The 13,392-nt window shown below is 38.7% G+C and overlaps 1 protein-coding gene across 2 annotated transcripts; it reads right to left on the minus strand.

Annotated features, from left to right (window-relative positions):
- Positions 1–1,265: 1,265 nt before the first annotated feature.
- On the minus strand, positions 1,266–12,435 carry LOC120724733. 2 transcript variants are annotated; one of them, XM_040017081.1, is made up of 3 exons: positions 12,273–12,435; positions 11,524–11,620; positions 1,266–8,818 (listed from the first exon to the last, which is right to left on the minus strand). In XM_040017081.1, the coding sequence occupies exon 3, from the start codon at positions 8,791–8,793 to the stop codon at positions 2,149–2,151; it is 6,645 nt and encodes a 2,214-aa protein (XP_039873015.1). In that variant the 5' UTR covers positions 8,794–8,818; positions 11,524–11,620; positions 12,273–12,435; the 3' UTR covers positions 1,266–2,148. The 2 variants fall into 2 exon arrangements, with proteins under 2 accessions (XP_039873015.1, XP_039873014.1); XM_040017080.1 differs by having other exon boundaries at positions 11,511–11,620.
- Positions 12,436–13,392: the final 957 nt, after the last annotated feature.

Raw genomic sequence — 13,392 nt, forward strand, 5'->3', positions numbered from 1 at the left:
TTTCTTCAAATGTTTTAAGGACACCATGCACACCATGGTGAAATATGCCAAGTTTTAAGTAATAGTTCTTTGGGAACCACCTTGTTGGAGCAAAGATACTATTTTATCCCTGTCAACCGTATTTACCTTTGGCATTTTTTTGTGCATCCAACAAAAGAAATGGGAACAAATTATGTTTTTATGACTAGCTTTTCGTAACAAAGTACGTAAATAATATGATAAATGACAAGAAATTCTCAGTTCTTGGAAGCAAACTATCTCGAAATACTGTAGATGGGTGACTAGTTAAATGAAGAACTTTCACACTCTGCCCCTATTGAACTCTTAGATGTAAGGTTGTCTTGAGAGATTAGGTTTATCCAAAGGTGAAACATTTCCATTCTGATGCGAGTGGTGGCTCAGTCCGCATTCTGCAAAACCTCACTAAATGCTTTGCTGTGCATTAATGAAGTCAAGCATTAGGCCAGGGAATTTCTTTAGGAACAACGATGAGCATCCCTCCAGTAGCGTCTCAGAATCAGGGAATTTTGAGGGGAAAATTTAAGTATGCCTATGTTATGCAGTTTTCTGCTCTTGCTTTATATTTTTATATACTTTATTACCTTTACGTAAGTAAAATGTCTAAATACTCCAGCCCCCCACCTTCTACTAAACCATTATCCAAAGATTACATTAGAATTTTTGTGCAGCTCCACTTCTCACATTAATCTGTAATAGGTCACAAGGCTGCACATAAGCCTGAAAGTTGTTATCTATACCAGTCCTTCACACTGATTTTGTCTTGCAGTAGACATTTGTGTCTTGCTCACAAATCACTTTTTTCTTTCATTTGTCACCTGTATGTTGGATTTTCAGCCACTTATATTAGTAATAATCAAAATCTACAAACAACTTATACAAAACATAACAGAGTGGCACCCCAACAGACAATTTAGTGATTTGTCTTTTTGAATTTTTTATTTTAGTGAACTGGGGATAGAATTGCTTTTTAAAATCCCTAAAGCCATGTAGAAAAAGTCTTTTACTCACTTTTCTTTTAATGGTTATATGGTTTGTAGAATATATAAGGTCCACAAAAGGAGTAAATTATGTTAGTATTGAGCACCACCAACAGCCCAATTTTGGCATTACATCAAAATCATACACCAAGTCTAATCTTTAAGCCTCTAATATGAAAATTTCAGCTACAATTAAATATGCAATACTCAGCAAATGTTAGATACATACACAAGAAAACCCAAATATTCAGGAAACCTGACAAAAACTTGTTTAAAAGTAAATATTATATTGTTGTTAATTAGGCACACTGGACTTCAGTAAGAAACTGATCAAGCATAACATTTAAACACCAAGACTATTTTTTTGGTTGGGAATACAAGTATTAATCACAAACACCTTACATTGGTTAGCGAGCTAAAAAATGTGCTTGCCACTGTAATATTTACACATATATATAAATAAAACACACCATGACGATATGACAGGTTCGAGCTTTCAAACCTTTATACAAAATGTACATACAGTGAGCTATCAATGTGTATATTACCTCAAATATGAATACATACATTTATTTGTGTTGCAGGATCAGTTTTAGTAATTTACATTATTGTTGCCATTCTGGAAAATTATCTGAAAATTTTTTGTATATACATATTTACACATTAATGACGTATTTCTATTTTTGCTCATTTATAAAGTGAAATACATATGTTTAAAAAAAAAAAAAAAAAGTAAAATATATAAAACAAAAAGCAAGAGAATGATAAGCATTTCACAAACAGTCCAGGATACCTCAATGGATAAAAAGAAAAGGGGAAAAAAGGAAACAACATCTATGAAGTTCAACATCCAAATGCTTTGTTATAAATTAGAGTACTAAAAGGCTGCTACAGAAGGGAAATGACACATGTGGTTCCATGCTGCAGACATTTGCCCTGAAAGCTTTTGGTCAATATGAGCCATCTTTTCAGGCTTTTAACCCATAGCTCTACTATATTTGTATAGCTTGAGATCGCTTTAAAAAAAAAAAAAAAAAAAAAAAAGAAGAAGATTGAACTCTCCTTCTCCATCAACAACAAAAAGCTTTTCACAAGGATTAAGGCAACATTATTCAAACTTAATGGTCTACACAAAAGACATTTTTTTCCATTAACACTCACATTCCTGTTTAACATCCACTTCACTTTCTGCACTTCCAGCTGGCACATGTTCCTGCTCCTCTTTTATCTCCGTGTCCTGACCTACAGTTACCATGTAGTAATCCATGTATCCCTCAGTGTCTGACTCGGTTTTTATGACAGTCTCACTACTTAGAGATGCAGTTTGCACACATCCATCAGAGGGCTGTGATGACTTGCTTCCATTATTGCTTTCAGAGGTTGGACATGCGGTATGCCCAAGGGAGCCTGCAGGATGACCTGGGACTAAATTCTTGGCAGCCTCAGTGTTTAAGTCAGGTCTTACATCATCATTACCTTGGTGATAGTTTGTTTCAACATCCAGTGATGGCATATTGCCATAACGTGGATCATCTTCCTCCTCTTTAATTTGGAGGTTTCCTGGAAGAAAACCGTCACAACCTACAGTTGTGGTGGTACTGATGGAGGTAATCGTAGGGGTATTCATGGGGGTAAGTGTAGAGGTGCTCATGGGGGCAATTGTAGGGGTATTAATGACGGTAACTGGAGGTGTAAAAATTGGGGTAATTGTTGGGTTAATCACAGGGGTAACCATAGGGTTGATTACAGAGGTAATCATAGGTGTAAAAATGGAGGTAATCGTAGGGATGTTCATGGGGTTGACATTCATCTGCATTATTGTCACTGGCTGCATTTGGATTGCATGATATGTTGCTGGCTGCACACATTGGTTTCCATCCACTCTATGAGCACTTTTATTATTTTGCAGATTTTGCGTTAAGCTCTGTGGGAGTTTGGGTCCAGACAGAAATGGTAACTTGAAGATCTTTTCTATTCCAGTATTTCGATACTGTCTGATCATCGAATGGAATTTGGTTGCAGCAGCGATTGAAAATTCCCAGCGCCTGTGATGCTGTGAGCTAATCTCAAAGTTATAGTCTAGGATGTCAAACAAAATAGCTGGGAAATACTGGTTCCTTTTCGTTGCTGCAAATTTCTGTATTTCCAACAGCACCGATGATGTCAGTAACTTCAAGTTCAGCTTTTTTTTGTCCGCTGATTTTGATGAAACATCAAGATCCAGACCTATTTTCTTGCAAATAGGATAGAGATTTTTCTGTTTATTCTTTGTTAATGTCACAGCACTCAGAGTATTACTTAACAGCATGGCTTTTTCCTTCTTTGCTTGCATTTCCAGTTGTCTTTTTCGAACAGTTTCCTTCCATTCATTTCTCTGCACAGTGGGAAGCTCTTCTTCTGCACTCTCAATGACTTGAAATGTGCGAGGTGGCTGAATAATGAAAACTTCGCTGAACCAGGCGGGCTCTCCATCATGTGGATTCACTCTGTAGAACTGCACTGAAGGATTCATGTCTAGACTCTGCTTGTCCAAGCTGAAGTTGTGCTCAAGAACATCATTGACAAGCTTGTGCTTTGTCCCGCACAGTTTCCTGGCAAAAGAATACACCTCGCACATAACCTCCCACGTCAAAACACATGTGTCGAGTTTAAGTTTTGGGTGAGCTTTGTCCACACATAGGCTTAAACCTATTTTCTTGCAGAGAGGGTAAGTGTTCAATATTGTTTCTACTGATGCAGAAGAAGAGGTTTGATCATCTGGAGGCTTTTTTACCGTGCTGCTTGCGTTAGTAGAGATGACGCTGGTCACGACAAGAGGATGGCAAAGCACATTACCAGAGTGAGATTCATCCTGGACAAGCTTGCCATTTTTATCTTGATGACATTTGGGGCAATCTGGAGTATATTCCTCAAAGAAAACTGACAGAGGAAGTTTAAAAAGCTTTTTCTTTTGAGGCAGGCTGAATTTTTTTGACTTCAGTGTTGTAATGGTTTGCATGAGCTGCTCTGCGAAGGCAATGTGAGATAGCTCACTGTTCAAATTTAGATCAAAATTATACTCCAGGATCTCCATGATGAAATCTTTTGTGGATGACAGCATTGCTTCGGCAAATGTGTTAACTTCAACCATGACGCCGTTGGTCAATAACTTTGGGTCCAGATTTTGCTTTACTCCAAATCCGACATTAAAATCCATATCCAATTTCTTACACCTGGAGTAAGAATACAGTGGGCAATGTTCTCCATGAGGCACTGAGAGGATGCGCTGAATTTGATTGATCCGCAATCTCCATAGAACTGAATTTAGGTTATTTTGTTGCTTGTCAGTGGAATTGCTTACATTTTGGTGCTTGACTGTTCGAGTAGATGCAGCACTACATATTTCTGCATCTGGCTTGTATTGCCAATTCAGTTTCATGACTATTGGATAATCTCTTCGTGTGTTCTTTTGCTTTGCTTGGGCAACCCAGGTTGCCACATTTCTATGATCATTTGCAACAGGAATTTGTGCAAGAATATGTCTAGCAAGTTCAGAATTGACGCTTTGCAAATCAAGCTCAAAGTTGTGTCTGAGAACGTCCAGACAAATCTGCTCAAATGTCCCACACAACTTTTCAGCAAAGTTTGTCACTTCCATCATTGCTCCTTTGGTCAGTTTGTTGACATCAAGTTTGTTTTTCTGTTGACTGCAGCTTACGTGCAACTTCAGACCAATCTCCTTGGAGAAGGGATACAGGTTCACACTTTCCTCGGATATTGTTTTCGGTGGACCAGCTGGTATACCTGGTATAGTTGACACATGTGGGTCTGGTCTAGTTTCACCATCTGAATCGGGGGGATGTGAGGGTTCAACATCAGACTCATCCAATCTTGATATGCTGCTGTCCATGCTCTGGTATCTCGTGCCTATTGAAAACATGGAATCGGGGAGTTTAAATACCTCTTTTGAGAATTTGACTGGAACTTCACATTCCTGAAGCTGTCTTATTTTATTCATCAGTTCACATGCAATGGTGTATCTGTGGCTATTGCTCTCTAGGTCTAATGCAAAGTTCTTCTCAAGAATCTCCATGATGAATTCCTGCTGGGATGAACTCATTGCCAAGGCAAACCGAGCAACTTTATACAGAACAGAATTGGTCAGACAGTCAGCACTCAAATTTTTCTTGGGTCTAAACCCAATATTGAATTCTAGGTTAACTTTCTTGGGCCTGAAGAATGGACAGTACTCTTTGTCTAGGACTAGGAGGATTTGTTTCACACGGTGAGTACGCAGCTTCCACATGTTACTCTCCATTTCCTTTTCCTCTTCTTTCATGTCAAATTCATTTGGTACATCTGTTGGAATCTCTTCCTCCTCTTCATATTCTAGCAGCCCACTTTCATCTGGCTGACTTGGAGATGGCAGGTCCATATCTGTGTCTACGATTGCTGAACTGAAGGAACTATCAGTGGTGGTATGGAAAGGGGCAGAGATGCAAGATGATGTTGGGTTTTCTATGTCATCCTCATTCCCACTGTTTTCTGAATCTGTGAGTGTGTCTGCTTCTATAGGACACATGTAGCAATAGTCCACTCCGACTGTTTCGTCTAGACTCAAACCCATTTCATCAAATCCAATCCTTCCTACACTATCATTGGCATAATCACTTGACACCATGGCCCTTTTCTTCTTTGCCTGCATGTCCAGCTGTCTTTTTCTGATCGTTTCCTTCCATTCATTTGTCTGCGTGGTGGATTGTCCTTCCCTTTTAACCCCAATAACAGGACATTTGCGAGGTGCCTGAATAACAAAAACATCATTGAACCAGGCATGCTCTCCTTCTCGTGGCTGTACTCTACAGAACAACATTGAAGGATTGAGGTCTAGAGTCTGTTTGTCCAAGTTGAAGTTGTGCTCAAGAATATCATTGACAAGTTTATGCTTTGTTCCACTCAGTTTCCTGGCAAAAGAATAAACCTCACACATAACACCCCAGGTCAAAGCACGTGTTTCGAGTTTACGTTTACGGTGTGCTTTACTCACGCGGAGTCTTAAACCCATTTTCCTGCATGAGGGGTAACAGCTCATTATAGTCTTTCTTGTTGCTGCAGAAATAGAGGTTCGATCATTTTGAGTACTTTCTGCCTTTGCATCAGCACAAACATCTGACCCAGTTTCGGGCTGCTCAGGGACGCGACCGGACTGCGATTTATCTTGATGACGCTTAATTCTGTCTTGATAACATTTGGGGCAATATGGAGTATATTCATCTACAGATTTTGAGTCAGGCAGTTGAAAAAGTATTTTCTTCTGAGATGCAGCTAGTTTCTTTGTCTTCATTGCTCCAGAGTTTCGCATAAGCTTCTTTCCAAAGGCATTGCGACTTGCCTCGCTGTTCAAATTTAAATCAAAGTTGTACTCCAGGATTGCTGTGATGAAATCTTTTGTAGATGACAACATTGCTTCGGCAAACGTGTTAACTTCAACCATGATGCCATTGGTAAGTAACTTTGGGTCAAGATTTAGTTTTATTCCAGATCCTACATTAAAGTCGATGCCCAATTTCTTACATCTAGAGTAAGAATAAAGTGGGCAGTGTTCTCCATGAGGTACTGAGAGGATGTGCTGAATTTGAATACGTCTCAATTTCCACAGCGCTGAGTTGAGGTCATCTTGTTGTTCAGTGTCAGTGGTACTGCTTACATCTTTGTGTACATTTTCCTCAGCAGAATCAGCTCTACATGCTTCTGTATTTGGGTTATTCTGGCAATTCAGTGTCGGGAGAATTGGGTAATCTCTTTTTGGGTGCTTCGATTTCCCGTGGGTTACACGGGTCACAAGATTTCTTTCTTCATTTGCAGCCGGAATGTGTGCAAGGATATTTCTTGCAAGTTCTGAATCGACACTTTGCAAATCAAGCTCAAAGTTGTGTCTGAGAACATCCAGACAAATCTGCTCAAATGTTCCACACAACTTTTCAGCAAAGTTTGTTACTTCCATCATTGCTCCTTTGGTCAGTTTGCTGATGTCAAGTTTGTGTTTTTGTTGACTGCAGCTGACATGAAGTTTCAGACCAATCTCCTTGCAGAAGTGATAAGGATGGACATTTTTCTCTGACTTTATTTCAGGTTTGGTTTCAGTATGTGGCTTGGGTTCAGTTTCATGTAGATGGACTGGTAACTCAGTTGTAGTTACATCATTTGGACTTAGTTTAGTTTCAGCTTGTGAGTCAGGAGAATTTGAAGGAGCGATATCAGATTCCTTCACATTCGATCTGCTGCTGAGGTCTGGGCTAACAATGTCCATTCTCTGAGATGTCATTCTGAATGATGGAACAGGACGAGGAAGTTCAAAAACTTCTTTAGAGAATTTGACCGGAACCTCGCATTTCTGAAGCTGTCTTACTCTACTCATGAGTTCACATGCAAAGGTAGGTTTATAAGACTTGTTCTTCAGGCCTAAGTCAAAGTTCTTCTCAAGAATCTCCATGATGAATTCCTGCTGGGATGAATTCATTGCCAAGGCAAATCGAGCAACTTTGTACAGAACAGAATTGGTCAGATAGTCACCACTCAAGTTTTTCTTGGGCCCAAACCCAATATTGAATTCCAAATTTGCTTTATTGGGCCTGAAGAATGTACAGTACTCTTTGTCTAGTACCAGCAGGATTTGTTTCACACGGTTAGCACGCAGCTTCCACATGTTACTTTCCGTTTCCATTGTCTCTTCTTCCATGTCACATTCATTTTGCATATTTGCTTTTGAATTGTATTTTCTTCTTTTCTTCAAGCTCTCGTATAAAAGTTCTTCCATAGTCAGCTGTGTGGGAGCTCTTTTAAAGGGATTTGTCTCAAAGGAAAACAGCTCATTCTTAAAATGTGGACTTATTTTAGTACCAGTGCTCTTAAGTTTTTTTCTCCTTTTCAACAGTTGGGACACGCTGAACAAAACTTGCTTTTTGTCCTGTTGATTTTGAAGGTCAAGTTCAAAATTATGCTTCAGGACACTGAGAATAATAGAGCTGTAGGATGCAATCAGTACTCTAGTAAAGTCTACCAGTTCTACCATCATACCATTTGTCAATAAACCTGGATCAAGGCTTTGTTTTGCACCACTTTCAAAGCGCAAACCAATTTCTTCACAGTAAGGGTATGAAAATGGGAGAACATCTCCTCTGATTTCTTCTTTTAACTGCGCCCCTAAGCACTCAATTTCCTCTTCATCATCGCTGACATCAGCATGTAGTCGGTCAATCTTTTTTTCAGATGTTTGTGAGCAAGGAATTTTGCTTGTATGTCTACCATTATCTTCTTTCTTCACCTGGAAACTGAAATACTGGCAATCGGCTCCCACATTCGGTTCTTTTTTGATGCTTCTGGCACACACTGGCACAAAAGAAGAACCAAAAAGAGCAGCAATGTCAAGTTTTTCTTTAGGAGGCCTCCTCATCAGGTCCTTGAGCTTGTGTGAAATCTGAGCTCTAAAATGAATCCGTTGTTGCTCATTTTCCAAACCAAGATCAAAATTGTTCTCCAGAATGTTCATGATAAAGTGGCTTTTACCCTTTGTAACCATTTTAGCAAAGTCACAGATTTCAAGCATGACCCCGTTTGTCAGTAATTGTAAATCCAGTTTCTGTGCCGTGGATCCAACATTAAAATCTAATCCAATTTTATTGCTGTAATGGAATGGTTCGGGGCTTCTTGAGTATTTTTTTACGTGCATAATCCGCCATTGCCAGACAGTGTTGGCATCCATCCTTTTGCTGTCCTTCAGTCTATTTGGGTTGGTGTCCTCCATCTTCAGTTCCATTTTCGTATCTTTGCGCCCCCTATTCCTGTGTGGAAACAAAAATAGTATACATTATATATGAACCATAACTCATTAACTCAGTCTAAATGTACCAATTTTCACACTATAACAGCCGAGAAAAATAATAGTGCACTTTATTCTACCCACTTCATTATAATTTTGTAAGCTTTGGGTTTTGATACCGGGGCACAGACATACTGCAAGACTACAGCTAGCTCAGTACACTGCAAGCCACAGTGTACAACAGTGTGCAGGACAAAAACAAAAAAACAAAAATGCACATATTGATAGTATTTTAACAGTAGTCCTACTGAATCAGAGCTCCATTAACTTTGTTACTGGTCCACATGTGAAACAAACATGCTTACGCTGCCAGCTTCCCTAGATATTTCTTTATTTTTTTCCATCTTTTACCTTTATCTTTGAGCATATTATCTGTTCTCATACTGGACATAGGGCTGCTGTTTTGAAACTTGACCCTGAGCTAAGAATATTTATTTGTGAAATTTTACATTTTAATTGTATTATCTGATTTATACCAGTGCAGATCGGACTTTTGGACTATTACTGGCTATGATAACAGTAAGAGGCCATGATGAGACGGCCAAAGTGGGACAGACACTTGTAACCAATTGTAGTCCGAAGCTTTGGCCTATTTGTTAATAGGGACTGAGTTCAGGGCCACAACCATTCATAACATGATCACATACGTTAAACTAAATTGGTGGGCAAACTGAGGATTCTGATCTTGAATTATTACCTAGAAATTCAGCAATAATGGCTTTTAGCCACATTGCCCAACCCCAGTTACGTCACAAAATAATTCCCAAAAGCAGCCCCCAATTTTTTTTAATATCATGAAGTAATGTAATTATATTTTAATATCATTATTAATGGTTTTTAGCATGAAGACTTTCATTTTGCTTTTGCAACCCCCCCTCAAAAAAAAAAAAAAAAAAAAATACAAATAAGCAAAGTTGTTATGATGTAATCCACAATTTTTAGAGCTTTTCATTAAGTTTTATTTATTAAGTTCAAGCAGCAACTCGAGGGTTTTGTTTTTTTTTTAATTTCTATAACTCTTGGGTATTTGATAACATCAAATAAGCAATGCAGTGGAGTTTTTTGCACTCAGAAATGACATTGCGTGTACTCTTTAGGCATAACAAACCTATTAAATAAGAATTCCTGCATGCAGACTTTTTGAATATTTACATGACTTCATTGTATATTGTGGTGGCTGTAGACCAATCATAACCTTGATGGTTCAATCTCTGCCTGCTCCAATCTCCAGTCTAATTGCCTAAGTAGTCTTGGGCAAGATACTAAACCTCAAGTTGCTGTCTGATCCATTCATCAGGATATGAGTGTGTGTGAATTAATAATAATAATAATGGATACTTTATTGATCCCCGCGGGGAAATTACTCTCTGCACTTGACCCATTCACTCAGTGAAGCAGTGGGTAGCCACTAAGCAGGCGCACCGGGGAGCAGTGTGTAGGGACGGTACCTTGCTCAGGAGTACCTCAGGGTACCCGTTCAGCGGATTCGAACCCCCGACCTACATTAGGATGTAGGCGACTCATTTCTTAGTTAATTAAATGAAGAAAAAAGTTAAATTAACTGACTAGTCTAAAACCAAGAAACAATCCTCCTGGTAGGATGTGCCCAGCAGCAACCAGGAGGTGCACCCAGGAGCTTTAGCTGTCTCTTTTCGATGTGGAGGAGTAGGCAATTGACGTGTTAACCCCTCTCAAATGACTCAACTCCTCACCCTATGACTACGGGAGCGCCCATCAGACAAAGCTAATTTCTGATGCTTGTATTCGCGATTTCATTCTAATAGTTTTGACAAACAGATGATGCCTAGATTATCATATTTATGGTGTTTCTCAACAACGATGTGCCATCTGGTGGCAGATGGTTATATTAAGTGCTTTAATTCCTCAAGTAGAAATCTGCTACATAAGAATCAGTCCAAGTGTTCACAGCCTTGTTAGTTTGAGAGCTTTTCATCTCTGGTGCATGTTTCATTTCTTGACAAGCTACTGTAATTGGCTGGAATACCAAAAGCAAAAGGGTAGAAATGTTTTTTTTACCTTGAGCTAGGTGCAGCAAAACTATGAAATATGCACACCAGCCAATTGTGCTATACTAATGTGCATGTTACCGAGTCAGAATCCTTAAAAATCAAAAGGCTTTCATGCTTCATTCTGCAACCTCCCCATTTCTCTACACAACAAAACACATTGTCTAAAAGGTGCAGTTTCCAAGTGGAAGCTGTGCACAAAAAAAATTAAATTTGGTCCCTCCTAAACATATTTTTATTTATAATTTATTTCAAGGGGCTGTATTATACTTCTGCACTATTTTGCAGGATATATCAGAAACTTCTTTTTGTCCTGTTTTGTCTTTTTTTTGTGTTGACGAAAAGAAAGTAAAAAGTTATCCAAAACCCTACAATATTTTAGATGTTTTTGTTTTGAATATTTTTTGTTTCTAATCGTTATGATCATTAATTTAAATAAAAAAAAATAAAAAAAATAAAATTTAAAAAAAAATGGGAATGAAAGATCGTATACTTTTAGTATCGTTCAGCTTGAAGATGTGTGTTTACTGCTATCGCAGTCTAAGGCACTTCGAAATTCGTTTGTACTGTATGAACAAATTCAGAGAAAAAGACGATGATCTGTGTGTGAAACTTCAGTGTACTTACTCTGGCTACTTACTCTGCCCAACATCAGCATATCCAGCATGTCTGGTACCTGCTCTGGTCCCTTTGCTGTCATCCAAGTAGCAAAGAGACCGTGTGGATACACTGTAGCCCTGCATGAAAAATGAAAAGCTTATTTGAAAAATAATAAATGTATTGATTCTTCAGCTCTTCCTTAAAGAACGATAAAAACATGCAGCCCTGTTAGACACCATCTCACAAACACTGTGGGCATGTGTTTGTGAGCTACACTTCAGTGAAAGTGGGGCCGTTAACCAGGAGAAAAACAAACCAGGTGTTCCTTTGACAAAAGGACAAACTGGGGGTATTTTTTGTCTACCACGGCACTTAAACGAAAAGATACAGACTCTTTAAAAAAAATGAGCAAATTCAACAATAATTAGTTAAAACAGCTTTACTGAATAAAAGTGAAACCTTTTGGACAGTCCTTTCCAAACAAAGCATTTTGACCAGCAGATGGCGATTATTTTGACTGCACCAAATGCTTCTGAACACCGAAGTGCTTCACAATAATTCACTGAGCTCTCTGGAAAAAAACACAGTCCAATTACTATTACTAAAAGGATGCCATCCATGTATTTAACACGGCAGCAGTGCCAAAAGTGGTCCAGCGGAAGAAAAACCTAATCGAGGGTTTGCATTTACTACTTTCCACCTAAACATGGCGATGTGAAGTCGTTACAAACAGCTACTTCAACGGCAAAGCGACGTCAAAAAGGAGCCCGCAAACAGGATGAAGCTTACCCAAAGTGTGCACAACATTCACACGGCCGTGGTTCTCACTTGGTAAAACTACGCACTTCTTTGCGGCACAACGTTTGAAGGATGCAGCGGAGTTGAAATCCCTGAATTTCAGGAGGGAGACTATAGACGGTGCACAGCTCTGTTATGGAAGTGACGTCACAGCAGAGCGCCACTACTTCAAAATAAAAGTGCAATACTTGATCGGCAAACTCAATAGATGAACTAAGGTTTGTTAAAAAAAAAAAAAACAAACCAACAAAAAACCCAAACAAACCATAGATCATTTTACCCAAAGAGTTATGCTTGAAAAGTTGCACACAGGCTTGGATTAATCTTTAAAAAATCTTGGAAATGGTGAAATTTAGTGTTGTAACTACGGAAGAGGATTAGGGCCACTGGGAAAAAAAAGTGGGCACGTCTTTTTTTTTTTCTTCTTTTCCTGAATTCTGAGAAAAAAAGTCAGAATTCTGACAAATACAAAGTCATGGGCTATTTATTGGCATTGTTAGGCTCAAACTGCACAATCCATAAAAAGTTGTTCTGAGTGATCACCTTTATTCTATAATCCATTATTATGATGAAAATGTTCTCTTTCAGGGTGAAAATGCATAAACCTTTAGGACGAAAGGGGCAGGGAATTATCTGGTTAATATAAATTATGTTACACAAGAATAGTGGGTTTTAGCCCAAATGGTTACGCAGCGCTCACCATCATAAAAAACACCAAATGAGGGACATGCAACAAAGACTGAGGCATTTACATGCATCCAACCAAACTCTAATATATACTCAAGAAAAGCTGCAAATTAAGTCTACTGGAAGTTTGTTTTTCTTGTGTGTGTGTTATCAGAGCTTGTTTGCATGCATTGGGATACTTCAGTCTTCTCTGGATTTTAAAAGCGTGACTTTCAAGAACTTTATTGTAACTAATTAGTTAGTTGCATTAATAAAAATGTACAAAAGTCGAATTCATTAAGTGGTACAACCGCTTAATAAATGCAAAGGCTGCAGTGACTGCTGTGTCACCTGCTGCTGTCCTAGTTTAGTTTACGCTTGTAAGACTTTTATTTTGAAAGCGCATCAATTTGACCTTAGCTCTATGTCTGGGTTTGCTCAATCA

The sequence above is a fragment of the Simochromis diagramma genome, unplaced genomic scaffold (genome assembly GCF_900408965.1).
Source record: "Simochromis diagramma unplaced genomic scaffold, fSimDia1.1 OVJJ01000802.1, whole genome shotgun sequence".
NCBI classification, from domain to species: domain Eukaryota; kingdom Metazoa; phylum Chordata; class Actinopteri; order Cichliformes; family Cichlidae; genus Simochromis; species Simochromis diagramma.